Source organism: Centropristis striata, chromosome 16 (assembly GCF_030273125.1).
Source record: "Centropristis striata isolate RG_2023a ecotype Rhode Island chromosome 16, C.striata_1.0, whole genome shotgun sequence".
In the NCBI taxonomy this organism is placed as follows: Eukaryota; Metazoa; Chordata; class Actinopteri; order Perciformes; family Serranidae; genus Centropristis; species Centropristis striata.
This window is the reverse complement of record NC_081532.1, coordinates 10,754,074-10,775,531: the sequence shown is the minus strand read 5'-3', so window position 1 is coordinate 10,775,531 and position 21,458 is coordinate 10,754,074. Positions and strand designations below refer to the sequence as shown.

General features: G+C 40.5%; 1 protein-coding gene across 2 annotated transcripts in view; it reads left to right on the top strand.

The window, feature by feature from the left end:
- fndc3ba (fibronectin type III domain containing 3Ba) overlaps window positions 1-21,458 on the top strand; it is a 125,569-nt gene that overhangs the window by 52,672 nt on the left and 51,439 nt on the right. For both annotated transcript variants that reach the window (XM_059354072.1, XM_059354073.1), the window contains exons 4-7: window positions 7,796-7,872; window positions 11,510-11,741; window positions 11,899-12,064; window positions 14,093-14,223. In XM_059354072.1, the coding sequence (XP_059210055.1) occupies window positions 7,796-7,872; window positions 11,510-11,741; window positions 11,899-12,064; window positions 14,093-14,223 (606 nt within the window). The remainder of the gene's footprint in view (window positions 1-7,795; window positions 7,873-11,509; window positions 11,742-11,898; window positions 12,065-14,092; window positions 14,224-21,458) is intronic.

Below are 21,458 nucleotides of genomic sequence, written 5' to 3'. Positions count from 1 at the left end.
CTGATGCTTGCCAGGTGATTGATGGCACAGAAATAGAATAATAATGTACTAAATATTATAATACTTACAGGCAGGCCTGGAATTTTGTCATTTTAGGGGCAAGGCCACTTGGGCTTTTGTGTTGTCAGTTTTTTGAGGGCACAAAGGCCAAAAGCCAGGGCACCAAGGCAATAAAATAAAACAATGATTTTAAGTCCACATTCATATTGAAACTAATTTAAGGACTAGTAATAATTCTTCTGAGGAAGGTTGGAATCTCGGTTGAAACTGTTTTAAGAATTATTTTAAAAGAGAATAAAGGTTCATGTATATTTTATTTAAGGCATCTTATTTTGACAGTCTTCTTGTAAATTCTGTGGTTGATTCTGTTAACACACTGCGCTCTTATTTTGAAAGCTGCATGCGTTTAGCGACAGGAAGTTATTCAAAACAGTAGTTTAGTGTGATGTAAAACAACTTTAACTGTTAGCTAATGTTAGCTCGCGGCTACCGAACAGCATATGTAACAGTGCATTTGGACCTCTGACCGCCTGGACAGGTTGATACTATTTAGTTCGCCGCGCGGTGACGGTGAGACACAGATCGATCATGTGGGGGCGAGTGTGTGTATAAGTATGTGAATGCTCGCATGTCTCAGAGGAGGACCGAGAGGTGGGTCGGGGTTTGACTGACTGACGGGTGACAGACACTCTGCTGAGCAACGGCAACACAATGCAAAATAACTTTATATTATAGATCATGTAAAAAAAACTTTCAGTAGCTTGAAATGTGTCGTTAGCACAGCACATGAGACTGTGGCAGGACAGATTAGTGCGTTTGAAGTCTTCTTGCTTGGTGATAGATTCGTGTCAAACTGTCATTGTAGCCCATCCGAGCGGTTCATGCCAGGCTCGAATCAAACCCACCTCTGATGATGAATGTCATCAAAAGATGCTTTTTTTCCCTCAAAAGTCGCAGGTGTCAAAGCTGTGTTGACAGGAAAGAGGCAGACTAGAAAACCGCAAAACCAACTAGGGCAGTGCGGGCGGGCATCAAGGCCACCGTGGCCTCAGGGCAGATATGTTTTTTAAGGGCACGACGCCAAATTGCGAGGGGCCACGGCCCTCGTGAAATTCCTGCCATGCTTGCAGGAATATATATCTCATATAATGTAAACAGGTCCGTACAATTTCTTGAAAGTTTGAAAGTGTTTTATTGAAACCATTATGTTTTTGAGGTTACGGATATGCTTGAATTTGAATAAATTCTTGCTTGAATATTTGATTTTCAACATAATCTGGTGCTTCATCCGAAAACTTTGAATATTTAGTAAGTAAGTAATTAAGTTTATTTCTTTAGCTTCTTTCGAGAGCAGAGAAGTCACAAAAAGTGTGTTGCAGGGTAAAATAGGCATAAGCATGCATACAAATACAACAGAGTAAGAAAACCTAATAGAATCAAATGTAGACAATAACACAAAGGCTCAGAGTCCACAGATCTTAAGATCAAAGGGAGAGAGTACCAAACTACAGAAGCACAGTCTCCCTTAATATTCCTAACCTTGATCAGAGGACCTTAGAGACCTGCTGGTGACACAGGGCTGCAGCAGATCTCTAATGTTTTGTATTTAAAATGAAACAATCCTGTTAATATATTTGTTTATCTCCTGGTGTCTTATCCTCGACATGGAGCGGACCATAACTCTAATTTAGCCTTTATCTTATTAATCCCACAATGGGGAAATTCAACCTCTGCTTAACCGGTCAGTCCTGGGATCCAAACCTGCGACCCTCGAGTTACAAGTCTAATTCCTAACCTCTAGGCCATGGACTGCCCAATAATAAAGAAAGTAAAATAACTGAATTGAGTTCCCATGAGTAGTAAACTTTTCTAATGTAAATATTCTTCCAGGAAAAGATTAAAACTTACTATGAATAGCTGGTAAAATAAAGAAAGGCTCAAGGGTCGTTTTTTGTTATTGTTGCAATTGCTTAAATAGTAACAATTTAGATTTGACTATAGAGAGTCTGGAAATGTTAGGTTTAGATACCATGAAAGTGCTTGAAAAGTACTTGAATTTTACTTTTACAAAGCTGCACAAGCCCCGTGTGTATACTTTGTATACTTCCCCTGAATCAGACAAGAAATATTGTTAAAGTCGAAGAATCTAAACTGGACAGATAACTTCTGAGACAGTAGAGAGGGTGAAGAAGCAGGTTACAATGGAATTTAATCCCTTCGCCAACCAGGGACAAGGATCACAACTACTTTTACTACCTCCGGGCAAACAACCAGGAATGGAACTGAAGACTTTCGTGCACAAGTCTGGCAGTTGTGTTTGGCAGTCGACCTCTCTACCATCAGGCCCCATACAGCATTTGGCTTGGACGGGTGATTGTGCACAAGCATTGGCGGAAAGTTTTCTCCACTGATGTTGCAAAAAGCTAAATGCTTTAGCTTTTTTTGTAATGTTTATGGAGTAGAGCACGGTAAATATGAAATATGAGCCTGAGCCAGTGGGGTAATAAAATCCAGCCCAGGTTTTTACAAGTCTCAAAGTGATTGTTTCATCTTCTCTCTTTAATATGCTGATGTCACATGTTGATGAAGTCGTCATGACATTGATAGTTTCATCAGCTGGCATGACTGAGAATGCTTCCCCCTTGTTCCCTTATGACACTGTTATGTAACTTTGAGCTCAGAGGCTATAAGTCGAGGGGCTCACTCGTCCTGAGGAATGTGCTTACACATACCTGCGCACACACACATTGTGTAGACACAGTAAGACCCAGTGTTCAAACGTAGCAACTTTCCAGCTTATGATTTACATTCCTCAGCAAATCAGCAGCCCGCTCAAATTACAGACTGTCGCGCAGAACTGGATCAGAAGTGTGTGTGTTACTGTATGCACATGTGAATATCTGTTACATGCATATCCAACGCATCAGCTGTGTGTGCATTAGTGCATGTATGTGTGTTTGTGCATGTTCTGTGTCACTCTGCAGAGTGTTGGTTACTGAGGGCAGGGCAGCACAGGAAGTCCTGACTTCCTCCTCCATCACTGAGCCTCACCCTGCTCCCAGCAAAGATGTCCGCCGGACTTGACTCACCGGAGATGGACCGAAGGGCTCTCTTGTGTGTGTGTGTGTGTGTGTGTATCTGTGTGTGTGTGTGTTTGTATGTAGCACCAATCCGGGCTGTGTATATACAGTACACTGAGCTATTTTAAAGTTGTCTCCCACATTTCCTGCAACAGCGGGCTCTCTCTTCCCCCCTTCTATCTCTTTCTTTCTTTCTTTCTTTCTTACCCTTTTTCACTACATTTCCCATCGTGCTCCACATTTTCTTTATCTTTCTCCGTCTCCCTTTTCTCTCCCAGAGCTTCTAGGAGCTGCATCAGTTCACTGAAAGATTTAAGGGGATTTGTATCATTTTTATGTCTTAAATATGACAGTAGGACTTGCTCTCCAGTGTGTGTGGTTGTGTATATCTGTGTGTGTGTGTGTTCGTGTGTTTTTTGTGTGTGTATTGGCCGGGCAGTAGAGGAAGCTGTCGTGGGAGTGTCTTGCTCTTGGAGCTCCGAGGACAGATAACATTACCCTGCTGATGCTTACATAACTTCCAGGCAACGCCACGTCACAACTGACCCAGACACACACACACACACACATGCACAGATGCACACACACATACACATACATACACAAATATACAGGAATACAAATACCCATCTAGATTGGACAGCTGCCTCCATGGGGCTCTGACAGGGTATACAGAGATTGTGTGTGTTGTACTTAAAGTGAACAATATTTTCTGTCTGTCTAGTTAGTAACACGGTGGGGTTGTTTTTTTTTTTGTCCCTGTGTGTTTTTGGGAAATCCATCTGAGTCCAGTTGTTTTGTATGTAGGTCAGCTCGCAAACAGGCTCCTTTGGTCTGACACCAACACCACACACACACACACACACACACACACACACACACACACACAGACACACGCCTTCCCAAGAGGGTCTGCGTTTCCTTTCAATGTGGTGACCACATGTGCAGCACTGAGCTGAAGGGAAAGAGAGAAAGTGTTTCTTCTTTCTAAAAGCTCGATAGTGCTTCAGTTGGACAGACAGAACACAAACTAATCCGCACAGTCAGTCTTCAATAATCACACTCACCGTCGATCGATAGACGAGTGTGTGTTCATGCAGCGTGCTAAAGTTAGTTTCTGATGTAAGTAATTGGGCGTGTGTGTGTGTGTGTGTGTGTGTGTGAGACCAGGACTCTTTCTGTGTTTGAGTGAGTGTGTTGTGCTTTGGAGGCCCAGTCGCAGCTGTCTTTGACAGCTGTACCATCATCATCTGATGAAATGTTGCATCATCTCTTCTATCTGTGTGTGTATGTGAATGCATGTATGTGCAGCTGGATCACATACGTTTGTGTTCATTTCCTTTTTTCCCCCCGAAATGAGTCAGTGTAGAAGAGCATATGACGTTGTCTGCTTGACTGAGATTGTGTGTGTGTGTGTGTGTGTCTGTGTGAGTGTGTGTGTGTGTGTGTGTGTGTGTGTGTGGGGGGGGTGTCAGGATTAAACAGGAAGTTTTCCATTGACACGTGTATATTTCTTGTGTAAATCTTTGGTGAGGTGAGACTTAAAAACTGTGTGTGTGAGATTACCATGAAATTTGTCTTTTTCTTTGACGACATGCTCTTTATCGGCCTAAATTTCCACTTTTTATCAAAATTAGTCCAAGTATTTTCCACTCTTACGTTTCATTTAATTTCATTGTCGTTGTTGTTTTGTCTTCCTTAAAGTAATTTGTCATCATTCCTGTGGTCCTCTTGGTTGCTTCTAACAAATACTGTATGTGCACACGTCACTCACCCCCAAAATGAACACACATCTGACCACAGACCTCATTTCAGTGACCATCGCAGGAGGAATGTTAAGTCATAAATGTGGTATTGAACTGTCTTGCACTGTACTTAACCGGAAAATAGAAGTGAGAGAAAAACCATTATAGTTCATAGTGAATTCCAGGTGATACAACCCCTATTCCAGAAAGGCTTGGACATTATGAAAAACATAAAGCAATTTTTGGGAACCCATTGTCCATTGATATTTAATGCTAAAACTTTTTGTAAATATATATACATTAATTCGGAATTTGATGCATTCTGGTTTTTATTTACAGTAACAGTGTTCCAACTTTTTTAGAATCAGGGTTGCAACATTATAACATTGTAATCCCACCATTAATATAACCTTTTACATTCCTATAAATACAGAAAATATACATGCAAATATTCACATCTCCTTAACTGCATTGGTAGCGACATCCAATATGTGACATGAAACATTAGGTATCATGGGATATGTGGTCCTATTGCTATTATAAGGATATACCAAGTTATCCAACTGGATCTGGATGCCCCCTTTGATGCCTCTCTAAGGGCCAGATTACACATTACATGATTACATGCTGCTGCCCTCCAGTCGCTCAGGTAATACACTGATGTCATCCCACATGCAGGATATGACCTCATAACTGATCCCTGACCTGACCTCTCCGGTAGTCGGAAGCGGAAGGAGCAACAGATGGAAGATGAGACGGAGGGGGAGTGGAGGTGGAGGTGGGGGTGGGTGAAGGGGGGAGTGGAGTTTGTTAGCTGTGTTGTCTGGGATTCCAGCAGGATTAGGCAGAGGAAGTCGTGACTCTGTTTGTGGTGCTTAAAGGGCAAAGCTCGGAGGCAAGACCGGAGAGTGACGTTACCACAATGTGGATCACGGACCATGCTCACTTTTATGTGCGCACACACACACACACACACACACACACAAGCACAATGACAACCACTTGAGTCCACGCGTTCATGTGCTTGATTATCCTGAGCTTTCAGTCTAATACTATATGACTTACAGCAGTGTGTGTATATGTGTGTGTGTGTGTGTGTGTGTGTGTAGGGTAGCAGGACAAAGAGTGTCTTGTATTTTGGGGAAGGGTTGGGGGGTAGTTGGGCCTGTTGGGTCCAGTCCTGGGGGCCAGGGATGGGAATGTTCACTCTATGTGTGTGTGTGTGTGTGTGTGTATGTGTGTGTGAGCAGAGGAATGCTGCTGTTTGCTGAGTGAAGAGCACAGAGGCAGCGGAGACTGTCCAAACACACGTCTGTTTGTCAAGAGAGTGTGTGTGTGTGTGTGTGTGTGTGTGTGTCTGAGAGAGGGAGAAGACTGAGACACATCGGGAGAGAGTGTGTGAGCAGTGTGTGAGCAAGAGGGAAAGTGTGCTATGAGCAGTGATGGAAAGCGGTTTTAGAGGAGCTCTGTTTGTGTGTGTGTGTGTGTGTTCTCCCCATGCTATGACCTTCTACTCAATGAGGACTTTCATAGTCTCCATGGTAGGGGAGCAGACAGGACTGAAAGAGGTCTGTCTCTTCATACCTGTGACCTACTCACTACACACACACAAACACACACACAGCAGACTTTGCTCAGGTTGTGTGTGTGCGTGTGTTGGTAGGTATGTGTGTGTTTACTGTACCTGTTTGTTTGGCTGGTGAGAGGTCAGGAAGGTGGGTGAGAGACGGAGGGGTGGAAGGAAAGAGGGGATGCTTTAGGGGAGGGTGATGGAGAGAAGGAGAGAATGAGTAGGGGAAATAAAGAGGAAAGGATGATGTGAGTAATATTTGAAATGAAAAGAGGGAGTGAAGGATGTGAGTAATAGGTGAATGCAGGGAAAGATAGGTGGATCATGCAGGAGGAATCTCTGAAAACAGGGATGGAAATCTTTTTTCTATTGTAATTTAGGTGTAACGACCCTTTAAAGGAAATCAGGTTTTAGAACACTCAACTGACTCTTGACAGAAAGTATTAGGACCATACTTTGTAGGTAGTAATGGCCTGTGTGTGTGTGTGTGTGTGTGTGTGTGTGTGTGTGTGCAGTCAATGTGATTTATTCTGCGGCCAGGTCTGCCTCCAGCTGTCCCAACGGGGTCCCAATGACTTTACCAGCCGCAGACCTCCATCACAGAGAGAGATGGAGGAAGAGAGACTTTAGGGGGGGAGAGATATGGATTGTGGAAAAGTCAACATCATTTTCAATCTGCTAATTCTATTAGATTTTCTTGCCTCTCCTTTAGAGCTGAGGTTTTGTGCCCTCATGTGTTGTACATCCATCCATCATGATTCTACAGGCATAGAGCTTTAAAGTTCTCCAAAGAAAAAAATGCTACTATGGGGACTAACATCATTACACTTAAATTAAATTGGGTTGAATTGGCTCAGTGATTGCACAAGAGTCTTTGCTCCGAAATGTGTTTTTCTTGTGTTTAAGTCCCCAAAAATGTTCTCAACTATACTGACTTGTATTTGTGAAAGGTTTGTCACTAAAATGTTTTCAGGTTAGATTCATGTTAAAAGGTTTTGAAATGAAGATACACCTCAAAGAGAGACATTTTGAGTGGGATTATAATAGTTTGATTTATAAAATATTATTTTGGGGATTTTTTAAAAAACGAACATGAGACCAGAACCAGCATGCAGCCACTTTTTTTTTTTTTAAACATATTTTAAAATGTGTCTGGATAAGGACTTTGCCAGTTGTTTGCCAGAAACATGAGGAAAATTCTGGTCTACATTTCTGCATTTGGTACAAGTTGATTAATTGGACCAAAGGGCATTTTACAATAACATCTGTGTCACACTTAACACTGGCCTGCCCCTCAATGTGTGTGGCTGTTTGTGTCCCTGCATGTATACTGTTGAGTGACAAATGCAAATTTACTTTAGCTGCCTGGTAAAATAAATAATTCTTCTTCTCCCCTGCAGGTCCTGCTGAGGTTCCCATGATGTCCCCAAATGGGTCAATCCCCCCCATCCACGTCCCCCCAGGATACATCTCACAGGTTAGTTTGTGTGTGTTTTTCTTCAGTCTGATCCTCGCAGACATTTTTTATATCCATCATGTGTTTGTGTTTTGTTGGAGAGTTTCACAGAGGGAGACTAACTGTCTGTTTTTAATTAGCCAGTGGTTTCTTTTCTGGAAAAAAACAAGGCTTTCTATGCTATCATGTGATCTAATATTGACTCCCAATAATCCTATTTTTGTTAGTAACAAGTAAGTATATAAAAAGATAACCTGGCATTATTTATCTTTACAGTATTCCATAAGTTCACTGGTGCCATATGAGCAACTGGCCTTTTGGTTTGTTTAAAAATACTGATGATGTTTCTGGAAAATTCCTGAAATGCACAGAAGAAAATTATATCTAAATGATGTATTTGCAGAAAAAAATGTGAAATCAGTGTGTTTCAACACTGATTCCAAAAATTTGAAACGTTGTGAAAAATATGAAAATAGAATGCAGTGCTTTGCCTCTAAATTTATACACTCATTCTGAACATGAGGTATTCTTTTTTGCTTACATTTTTACAGTGTCCCAACTTTTTTAGAATCGGGTTGCAGTTTCGAAGAGTGTTAACCAAGGCAGCCTTTAAAACTTTAAAAATGTCCCAGTTTTTAACATTCACTGGCAAATTGTCCTGGTCTTCGCCATAAGTTGCTGTCAACCTGCACATCTCCATCGAGAAAAAACAAACACGTACAGGTAAAGCATGTCGGTGCTGATTGGGACTTCATGGTGCATTCGGGTGCACCTTGTAAACATTGAGAAACTTAAGCTGTTGTTGTAAAGTACCTTCCTGCCATCTAGATACTTTTTTATTTTCTCCAAGTTACAAATCAGTGAATGGGGATAAAAGAACAGATTATAATTAATTTATATTATTTTATTACAGCAACACAATTAAACTGTATACAATGAATTAACAAGTGAAACAGTATTAAATGAATATGAATTTGTAAAACATTTTAAAGTGTTTTAAATGTTAATAACCAGAACTGATAAGCAGAATCAGAATAATTAAAATCAAAGTACACCCCACCATAGTGTGTGTATGAGACAGACAGAGTGTGTGTTCTCTATCAGCTGTCCTCACAAGAACAGAAAAATAAGACATCTCCCAAAGTGTTGATTTTATGAGTGGGCGTTTAAAAATAAGTTTGATATTATGAATTGGGTTTTGCCATGACAGTGTTGTGGACTGTGGAGGGGTGAAAGGTTATTAACTCAACAAGAGTCAATAGTCTGTCCTCACAAGTATAGTGTTACAGATGCATCTGTGGTCTGCATGTGGTGGGATTGTGTTCCTATGCCAATGGAAGTCAGGTCATTGGCTCACCGTGGGTGTGTGTTTGTGTTTGCATGTGTGTGGGTGTGTGTGTTAGTAGGGACGGGGCCAAGTGTGAGCGGGAAACACTGTCACTCTTACATAAACAAGCCTGATAGGGGAGACAGGCACCGGGGTGGGTGGGTAGATTTTTGTGGGGTGAGGGGTGGAAGAAGGGATGGATGGAGAGAGAGAGAGAGAGAGAGAGAAAGAGAGCACTGCAGTAGTGGAAAGAAGTGCAGTGACAGATGGATTTTGCACGTGTGTGTCCTTAGTGGTTTGTACTAATGGCTGCATTGTGATGGTGGGTGTGTGTGTGTTCACATGTGCATGCATATTTGTGTATCCCTTTCCAGCGTATTATTTGGTGAGTGCGTGTCTCCTTGCCAGTAAATGTTGCGTGGGTTTGTAGGTCGGGTCCACATGTACTTATGCAGGGACTTTGCCCTTGTTTTCCTGTAAACACTCTGTTTTTCTACTCTGCAGCACAGGAGGGGGATGAGGGGGCAGATCGGGGGGCCTCCTCTTCCTCCTCCTCTCTTCCTCTTCTCCCCCTCTCTCAGTTTTTCTCACTCGGATTAGTTCTGTAACCCTTTTCCTCCCCTCTGACCCCCTTTAATACTCCCTCTTCTTTCTTTCTGTCTGTTGTATTCTGGCACTGAGTCTGTTGCTTTTCAGTGAGTGTGGGGGAGTTTGGGGGTAGTGTTATTTGGTGTGTGTGTATGTGTGTGTGTGCATGTGCGTGTTGTGTTGTTGTTGTTATTAGGGACCAGCAGATGACTTCCCCTCTCTGCAGGGAGTGTGTGTTTGCTCTCTGCTTGGAATGCAGGCCTGTGAAAGTGTCTGAATAGTTGGAATGTGTGTGTGTGCGTCCATGAATGTGAAAGTGAATGCATGTATGGAATCTATGTTAATTTGAGGCAGTTCTTTGATACTTGTTGTTATTGAAATCTGCAGACCATCTGATGACAACATTGCGGCGCTTGTTTTCACCACTTAAAGGCCCAAGCATCCTGTCAGCACAAAGTCTCACTTGTTAAATAAATTATGCGATTCATTCCTTTATTAGATTTCCACCATTTTGATGGACAGGACACCTGCTCTTACATAAATGATTGACAGGATAATTTTGCAAGAGCAGGTGCTCTAGGACATTGAATCTTTAAAAGTGGATGCAAGTGGTATCGATCTCCCCTTATCCAAGTTATTATCTTATCTAATAAAATCTAAGCATATTTTCCTAAGTGTTCAACTATTTCTTTAACCCTCTGAAGCCCAAACAGTTTCAGGGCATTTTTTGACCCTCTTATATTTTCTCACTGACACTTTCTGACAAGTCCTGCACCTTTAAGTAAACAACACAATCATGGCTGGAACTAGGAGGAATGAAAATGTCTTTTGTATAGTAATAAGTGTCAACAAGTGTCCTGTCCCTGTAACAAGTGTCCTCAATCATAAAAATAAAAAAACCCAAGTGAAATTACTTTGATGATTAATGTAAAATTAATTTACATTATTTACATTTACATTCTATAGATATTAAAGTATTTACTTTCTTACGACCTACTTACAACCTCTCTTGTCCTCTGTGTAAACAGCCTGCAGTTCAGTTGAAAATTAGCAACATTTTTATGTGACTGTTGGTCTCAGCTCAGGTCATTCATTGCTTGCTAATTTACTGTTTTTTTTTTGTTTTTTTACAGAATCTGATTAGTGCAAAGAGATTATGTTTTGCAAATGTTTAAAAGAGACATGTATAATAAAGTGATTTTGATGAAATGACAGCATTTTAAGCTTAGATTTAGTTACTTTTCATCTATGATACATGATTCATTCAAGAACTGTTCAATCCAATGATAAATTCTGTTTTTACAGTGTCAAGCTAGAATAAATTGTGTAACTTTGATGATTTAAAAAAATAATTACATAATAAAAACATGCTTTTAAAACCCTCAAGCTAGGGTTTAGCCATGTGTCCATAGAAACTTCTTATATAAGCTTAAATGATATGTAAAAACTAGAGATGGACTCTGCCTCCCCTTTCTTATAATTTGTACATTTTCCTCTTGACTCAAGTTATATTTTAATGTCATGTACCAAATGCCAAGTTGAAAAAATTAAATAAAATACAAACTGATTCCTGAATCATTTTGAGCAAGCTCTATCCAGGGAACCCTCCACTTATAAATGTATAATGCAATTACTGACTATGTGAAGTTTACTGACCTCCTGTGATTCGTACTGTGACTTCTTGAAACTTATTTCACTCCTCTTACACTCGCCTCCCTTTCTCTTCTTCCTTGTCTCCTGCAGGTGCTGGAGGACACCACAGGGGTCCGCCGGGTGGTGGTGACCCCCCAGTCTCCAGAATGCTACCCTCCCTCCTACTCCCCGGCTCTCTCTCCCACACACCACCTGCCCCCCTACCTGGCTCACCCTCACTTCATCCCCAACTCTCACTCTTTTTACCCCCCAGTCAGCCCTGGGGAGCTGCCCCCCCACCAGTACTACCAGCACCACCTTCCCCCCATGTACGGCGATCCAGGTACTGACATGCTGACTGGACTTTATGCTCCTGCCAAGAAAAGTCAGGGGATTTATGTGGAATTAGAAATCCAATTATTAGTCTAATTAAAAAATATGCTCTGCGCAGACTTTCGTCTGATATAAATGATCTACTTTCATCTCCTCTCCTCCTTCAGAAATCATCCCAGTTTATGGGATGTCGAGCTACATAGGCAGAGAAGAGACGTACAGTAAGCCACAGCCCAAAAAGATGAAGGAGAGACTAGAGCGACAGAACCGACTCAACTCTCCTCCCTCCACTCTGTATAAGGGCAGCCTGGGGCCAGCACACAACGGATACAGGTGAACATACTGCTTCAGCTTTGAATGGACTGTCTTTTCAATATCGTCACACTGTTTAAATAAATGCCTAAGTCATTTTTTTGTCAAAGTCGTTTTTGTCGTAGTTGTTTTTTGCCTAAATCATCTCCTCATGACACCGGCCACCATGTCTACATAAAAGTGACATGAGCGTGTCATAAACATGACATGGGATGTGTCATGAACATTAAGGACACTTTGAAGTAACATTAATGCTCATGATACTTGTCATGTCATGTTTCTGACAGGCTTGTGTGACTCTTATGTAGACACCTTCAAAATAAAGTGTTACCATATCTTGCTTAAGTCACAAAGGCATGTTCAAAAAATAGCCAGTCATTTATTTCTCTTAAGTTACATAATTTACACACAGTGTTATTACTATGCCAATAGCCATCCTTTGTTACATGTTATATGTTACACTTTTGGTGAAGTTTTTGTGTTTCCTGCAAAACTTGAAAAAATGAGTTAGGCGATTATTTTAACAGGGTGACGATATGCAAAATGATGAACTGTTGTCTGAAGGATATTCCGACTGTAGCATCCCTGGCTTAATGACGGCCGACCCCTTATACTGATGGTTCACAAGATTTATTCAAAACCGTAGCTCCATGAATATATAGAATAAGATATTCCTTGACTGCCTTTGAATTCACCGTAAGAGCTACGAGATGCGAAAACAATAGCAAACGTTAGCATTAGCAACTTAGCAAATAAACACTTTTACAATAGTTAAGACAACAAAAATAGCCACTAACATATATGACAGAAGAAAATAAATGGCAACAAACCTTGTGCTCCTGTGAACCAGGCACTATAGAAGCTTTTTTGATACTTTATATGAATTACGGAGCACTGATTATTTACTGTTCGTTTTTCATTTTACCGTTCCACCTTTTATTTCCTGTCACTACCTTTCAAAATAAAAGCACCCGTTTCACACTGGACGGCACCTTTTCAAAGTAAAAGCATCAAAACATTGTAAAACACAAAGATATACAAAAATATAAAAACAAGCTATATAATACAAATGCACCACAAAGAACCTTCCTAAAGATAATTTACACCGACATTTTTCAGCAGTTTGCTATGATCAGACCATTAACTGTTAGAACATAGTGAAATGTAAGTACTACTTGTTAGAGCTGCTTTTCTCTCTGTAGCTGAAGCGGCGAAATACAAGGGGAAGGTTAAACTATTTTCCTTAAAATATTTTTAAAATCAGCTATAATTGAGTTAATGGTTTGATGTCAAAAAGGACAAATTACCTTTTTCTTTCTTTATTTTATTTTAATACATGGTAAATTCACATTCTCAATCAGGTTCAAATCATAGTTGTTTTTTAATGATGGCTTTATGCCGTGTTTAAATTTAATTGAGTTCTAATCTTTGCTACTTTACATCTTTATTGAAAATTGATTTGAATCAAAACTTTGCATTCAAAGTTACTTTTTTGTTGTTTCTACGCCTAATAACAAATTGCTACTGAGGAACATTGACTTCAAACACATTTAACTTTCCACACTGATTACACACATTGATGTGTTGTTGGTATTGATGCTCCGCTCTGTCAGAGAGTTGATTAAGCGGTTTGAGTATCAGTTACATCCATAGGCTTAGATTCATACATTTGGGGAAAAAAGAAAGAAAATGTATTTGATTATCCTGAGTAGTTATCTGTATCAAGCTTGAAAAAAAGTTTGATTGGTGATCACCAGTTGTTATTTATTTTTAAACCCAAAGAACAACTGAAGTGGACATTCACTGTGGTCAAAAATCTATATTTTGAATGTACTATTTTAATTTATTAGATGTATATTATACTTACAGTATTTATTCATTATTTTATTTTATTTTTTAAATGACTTACTTTCAATGCTGTTGTAACTGTATTATTATTTTAATGATTTAAATATATATTATATTCATTGTATTTATTATTATTATTATTTTGTTTTATTTTTTAAATTACTAACTTTCAATCCTGTTGTTACTTTATTTGTGATGCAGCAACAAATCACACGCCCCATCGCTCGGGTCGGTGGGGTCAGGGGGCGGACTCGGCAGTCCAGGAGGGAAGAAGCCAGAAAGACGACTCCGAAGCAGTCCACGAAACAGTGAACCAGAGACACACACACAAGGTATGACACATACACAGAGCATTAGTAGAGACTGGCACACGCTGTTGATGAACAGCAATTCACAGTCTGAGTCAGAAAGCACTCAGGGACACATGCTGAATCTAAAAGAGCTAAATCAAAGGATCATAGTATGATGCGTGTTTCTGTTGTTGATTTTAAAATTGTGCCTCAAAACCAACAGAAAAGAGAAAAAATATCTGTGCATTCCTTTAGTTTCACATCGCTGCGAGTCAGAAAACGCCACTGAAAGGCCTTTTTATGTCCACAATAGTGGATATCTCCACATGCAGCCAACCCAGCTCATATCTCTTTGTGGAAGAATAACTTGTGTCCTCGCTGACCTTTCTCTCTATCTCTTTATGTGACTGGCTTTGTCCTTTTCAACCTCAGTGCCCCTCTGCATTCAAGGGGCCAAATAAAACACACCTTTCGTTCCTCTCTTTCTCTCACGGAAAGTCACCCAAAAAAAATGAATGGATGTATGCAGCCTCATTGAGGGGAAGGGATCCAGGGGGGTAGCGGTGGAGGGATGGAGGTGGGAAGGTGGGGAAGGGGGTATGAGAGGTTGTCTGGGTAACCACATAGCTGAACCCGTCCCTGAGCGCTATCGTTTTACCCTCGCTACAATACCGGCCTTGTTGGTGAAGGCTGAGCCACGGAGGGGAGGGGGGCTGAGAGAGAGAGGGGGGAGACAGGAGGGGGAGGGGGGAGTCACATACCTGTAGAGTCCTGCTTGAGATGAAGGAAACCTTTGAGCTCTTGGATTTAGACACCACAGCTCAGCCTTATCGCACACACACACATAAAGAAATGCACATGTGCAAAGACATGAGGGTACACACACACACACACACACACACACACACACACACACACACACACACACACACTTGTGGTACTGTCCCTCTTTAATGACTTGTCTTTTGACACGTCAGATGTATGTCTGAGTTATTAAAGTGAGCAGAGGATCTCATTCATGCACACACAGGGTTATCCGCAGAGGTGATGACAGAAAAGCATAACGGGAGACATAAATTCATCCACTCCATCTTTGTAACTGTCCAACACGCCTTTAGATTTACTCCCACCATAAAAAGTTTGTTTAAGTCTCTCACAGCAGGGTGTCGGATCAGAGGAATATCACATCTGGGTCAGGTGTGGGAACGTGTGAGTTTCTCAAAATCCATGAGAAAGGTGTAAAATTTTTACCTCTCATGATATCAGAGAAGTCTTAAAAGTATGGATAGATATTGTGATATTACCTATATAGTCATCTCATCTTTGTTTTGGGGTGTCTCTTTTTTTTGCCAAATGGATAAATTCAAAGTACAAGTGTAGGGAAGTGGAGAGAGTCTGCTGTACAAAAGCATACACAAAAAGGAAATGATTTAAGACGTGCAGGACTACTTAAACAATAGTACCATATGTATATTATTTAATTTATGTTAAGTTAATTTAATTTAGATCTTTTTATTGTGCACTACAGTGATTACTAGTGAAGAAAAGAATGGAAGCCATATGGCACCAAATAATTAACTAATAATGACAAAAGCACTTGACAGAAAATGAAATAAAACTGATGCAAACACCATCAATAACAAAACAAACAAACAGTCAAAACAAAACACGCAAGTCAAACTGTTGGGTATGTAGTAAGAAAGAACCCCAAAAAGGCCATATCAGAGCTCAAGCAAAACCATGTATGCAGGTGTGTATTATGAACAATATATCAATATTTCATTTTTAAAACATGCTTACCATGTGTTAGCAGTATTGCAACACCCCTAGCTGCAGCCCTGCTGTTCAAATGTTTTAATATTGTACAAATAAAACAGAAAATATCAGCATGACTACACACCACAAGATGTAATTGGAAAAAAAACATGGTAAATTATCCTTTAAAAATACGTCGCTGATAATTTGATTGAATAATTATCATTGCTCACATGCTTGAACACATTTTAACCTGCTCACATACATTCACAGAGGAAAGTGCAGGTGCAAGTCTGGACTTCTGCAAATGCAAAACACACACATACAGACGAGGCAATGTTTGACTGCATTGCAGTGGGGAAGGCTGCACAGCTTCTTACAGCACACACACACACACACACACACACATGCTGACATAGAACACATAGCCAAAGCAGGAAAAGCAACGCAAGGTCGACAGCTCAGCTTGTGAGTATCATAGCTTCATGCAGCACATGCTGTAGTGCTCATACAACAATAACACACATGACAGACAGGAGCATGTCAGCATGTCGTCGGTTGTCTGTTCTGGTCTGCCAGGGTCTCAGTACTGGGCTGGAGATCAGGCTGAGTCAGCTAGATGTACCTCATAACACACACACACACACACACACACATACACACACACACACACATGCACAGACACCCCGTGACTGGGCTTCCTGTAAAACAATCAGAGCATGAGGGTCCAGAGGATTGGCGGGAGGTAGAGGGGGCAAACAGAGAGAGGGGAGGAATGTAGGATTTGAAGGACAGATGAGAGAGGAGGGAGATGGATGGAAGGTTTGTAAAGAGAGAGAAAAAATTGAACCAGAACTCCTACATCACAGGGAACGGAGAAATGGAAAGACGAGGAGAGACAGAGTTAAAGAGCAGAGTACAAACATTCCGACAAAGTTGCTGCTTGGCCCGACGCATCCAAGTATGGTCCAACCCAGAATACCACACACACACACACACACACACACACACACACACACACACAGCCGCCTACGCTCTGCCCTTGATGCCCTTGCTCTGTGTGCATATGTGTGTGTGTGTGTGTGTGTGTGTGGCTATTGCCCCGGTGCCAGTAAGGCAGCAGGCTGACTTGGCGAGCACAGTGTCCGTTCCCCAGTAAAGCCAGCTCTACAGGCCCTTTTTCCTCAGAACTGAGCTGCTTGCTGAGCAGAAACAGATGTGGGCCCCGTCCCCTCTGTTCCTCCATCTTGGCTCTGCATCATCACCACCGCAGATCCTGTCTCTCACTCGGAGAAACTGGGATTTCAGCAGAAACAGATGGGCCAGCACCCTCAGCTCCTCCATCTTTGGTTCTACGTCACTGCCAAGTGCTGTGAATTCAGGAGAAACCAGATGTGCGCAGTGACTGCTGTGTCCACCATGTTGGCTCTGTTGAATAGGATATGAGGAAAATAAGAATGGGCAGATATTACAGTGGGCTGCTGTTGTGGTGTGACTACTGTGGAAACGCATATATCTGTTATGCAGAGGGACAATTTTAACTTAAGTTAAAAAAAAGTATGTATAAATTACTTTCCTTTTTTTTTTTGCACTTTGGGTCTCTGAGGGATTCCTTCGAGATACTTTTCAGTTGCACAATCATCTTGGCAACAAAAATAAGGGGAAACATGTCATGTATCTTTCGTGTTGACATCGTGAATGTAAACCAAATGAATTTCTAAACATTTTTCTTCATTGCCAAGCATGATGACAATGTGCCAAAAAGGATGTTTTGAAACAAGGAAACCCCTACTGGAATTTAATCTTGGCACATCCTTTGCTTCAGACTTGAGGACACCAAAAAAAGGCATATTCATGTAAGAACAGTTTGGTCTCTTTTTCCTGATTTTTATCAGATGGCTATAAAACAACAATATCATCAAGATTTTAACCTGAACAAGAACAGATTTACCAGGCTATCTCCACTTTGCTCAGCAGACTACTCAGTTACTTACTCATTATTATTTGTGATGTCACAACTACACCATATATGGGTAGAAAGTGATGCTGCAGTGTTGCTATAGTCATTCCCCAGCTGCGATAATGGTGCAGAGATATGTGATAGCATATTGCTTAATATGCTTCAATTAAGACCGTAAAATATTTCTCCCAGAATCATGAACATTTGCAAAGTATAGTACAGTAATAGATGCTACAACACATCTAGTGTAACAGCAAACACAACTAGAAAGGATCCATTAAGGTGAAGTGACTCAGTAATAGTCAGTTACAAAGCAATATCCCTTAAAAGTTAGCTTAAAGTTAAGTTAAAGTTTTTTTGCGTTAGCTTTAGGCTTTAGCTAATGGTTGTAGCAGACCGATGGAGGCTGCAGCTGCAGTGTGTTTAACTGAACAAGGGTGTGTTTTATTGTTAATGACTTGAACATTAAATTTGGAAGAGGATTCATTTGTTATTTCTAATTTGGGTGAGAAAATGTGCTTTAATGTCTTGTTTTAAAGTTAGCATTTAAAAAACCAAACATTTTAATATTACCAAGTATTTATAGGAATGCAGAACCAGAAGACACCAGTACCGCTGTCTCTTGTGTCAGTTTTGTGGGTTTCGTTCTAGTGCTGGGCTATTTTTTTTATTTATTTTTTTTTACAGTTTTTTACCCCAACTGAGTTTCACACTCATTAAGTGTCAGTGCCAAGAAACTGACAGTTTCAGAACAATGGCGGTGGTAAAAATAGGCTTATAAAAGCACAATGTCCCGTAATGTTTTGATGATGTCATCCTCTTTAGCTCTCGTGGCCTTTGACCGAGTCATGACTCAGCCCTTATATTAACATCCAACTGCTCTTCCAGCTCCTCCTTCTGTAACTGTAGTAACAGGACTGGAAATGTGTGAAACGAGCATGTCACACTTCCACCCCTCACTTACTGGACTGTTTTGATGTGGATCACCATGGCGATAATCTCAGCCCCCCTCCCCTCATACACACACACACATACTCCAACCCCTTCCCACAAACCCAAATACGGCCATGTTTGTCGGGCCTGATGGAGGGCAGTGGGGTGGAAGAGAGGGAGGGAAGGAGAGAAAGAGATAAGACAAGGAAGTGGGGAAGAAGAGAAGTGATGGACAGAAATTGGGGAATGAAAAAGTCAAAAACAGAGCGAGAACAAGGGATGGCTTTACCAGCAGAGGAATGTCTTTCCCGCTGATATCATGTAACAGGACTAGCGGGATTAGAAGGGGAGGTTGTTCTCGCCAATCACAATGAGTTCACCAGACATTACCCCATCCAGCTGAATGAACCTTGTGATACAAGTGATAGACTCGCCACACTGTCGAACCACAGCGCCCGACCGCTGTGTATGAACCACAACTGGGTTACATAATATTTTAATTCCTTTCAACTTCTGCTTCTTCTGCAGGGAAGTTCAACTTAAACAAATTAATCACCAAGCAGACAAAGTGAACAAATCCCAGACATCTGGAGATTACTGCTCAGAAAGATTTTGAATGGATTTAAAAGTTCTGGATGATGTATTTTAAAACTAACATTTGGCTTATTTTGAGACCACCCTTCACTTTATCACATTGTGTGTGTTTTTAGGAGGTGCACTTCTTTAAAGTTTTGGTAGTTTAAGGCAGATGCTGGCAGCAGTGAGGGATCTATGGAAAAACTCATTTTCAACATGTTTGTCAAAGCCAGACAAAAAAACTCATTAAACTTCAGGGTTAATGAGAAAGTGCCAGATTTTTTTTTATGCAATGGGATGCACAGGAATGAAATTGGAGTCCTACTCAAAGTTGGGAGGATGGCTTTAAAAATGTATTCTCATCTAATTACTAATTAAATGTTAATAAAATAGGTGGTTATTAACCTAATCTAAGTATCGCTGTAATAAAGTAATGTTACTTTGCACACTACTCTAATTTACTATGCAAATTACATGTCTAGACCTTGGATGAAGACAGCATTATCACTGCTGGAAGGCAAAACTTTATTATTTATTCGCAAAATTATTTCCCTTTCTGCTTTAAATACAAATTAATGGCAAAGTTACTGAAGTTAGAGGCTGTGATAATTAATCAGCAATTATTAGCTCTGGATTCACTAGAGACCATAGTGAGTGAGACTCATGAGCAGTGTGCATAAAAATATGTCATTCTTTATTTTAAAATGTATGTTATTCTGCTAATATTGCCCTTTTTATCTAATGTATCGATAATCTTATTGCACCATTGTTTTTCTATATCTTTAATGGAATACATTTACTTTTTTCTCTTTAAAAAATTCAAATTAGGTGACACTATTCCATATATTCTGTTCCTTCCTCGTCCTTTAATATATTGTCTTTCATGACTTGTGCAGTGCTCGTGATTGACTAGAATCAACATAATTTTCAAAAATGTTTTATGTTTTCCATCCACACAAATTGCTTTCAAACAATTGGCAAAAAAGGAACAAACTAATAAAAACGTATAAATTACTGGAATTTTCCATGCATAAGGCTCTTGCGGCAGCAGATCACATGGGAATCTTATTTCCCCTGAGCATATTATTACTCAATATTAGTCTTTTCAAATAGGAACACAGCCCATGCACTCCAATACATAAGACAACTTTGATTACAATCATTAAAAAACCAAACATTTTTTTGGAACACTGGATTTTAATCAGGGCTTTGGACAGACAGACATCACAGAGGTGGCCTCATATGACCTGATAACATTGGAGAGGTGTAACAAATGGAAAATAATGAAAATAATATGAGATGAGATAATAAAGAAAAAAAATTACAACAGAATTGGAAGATTCTGGAAGATCAGGATGTATTCGTCCGTCCTCGTGGATTTTATCTCTGTTCACCTCGTTCCTCCATTTCTCTGCGTCTATCACTCAGTCTGTCTGACTGTGAATTTGTCTTCTACTCCATCTGCCAGTCTGCAGTCACTCTCTCTCTCAAGACTTTTTGGGCTGAACAGGGTCGAATGGGGTCAGGGTTCTGTGAAACTCATCCCCCATAATCCCTCGCTGCCTGCCCAGGTCTGCTGCGCTGTATGCAGCACGTACACACTTACATAAACACGTGTGCATACATGCGCACAAACCCATGCTCTTCTTGGAAAAGCGGAGAGAGATTTTGTGTCACTTGGCAGTTGAGACGCTCATCTCTCTCCTGCTGCTGTGGACAAGGTCTCTCTGTCTCTCTCTGTCTACGTTTACATGCACACATGAAACCCGGTTATTGAGAGAAATCAGGTTAAGGGCAGGGGAACCTGAGAATGCAATTACATGTGTTTATACTGAGACATATTTATTTTAGTTCCAGGTTAAGTTTGACTTTGGATTTCATTATTTTGGACACAAGGAGTGATGTTTCCTATGGATTGCTGCTGCAAAAAAACAACTTTCTATAGTCTTTGTCATGCACATGCTAACTTTCAGGAACCATAGTATGTAGCCAAAAGTCTGGTTTCTCCTGCAGAAACCAAGCTATACAGATTCTAGCTATATCTCTCATTTAC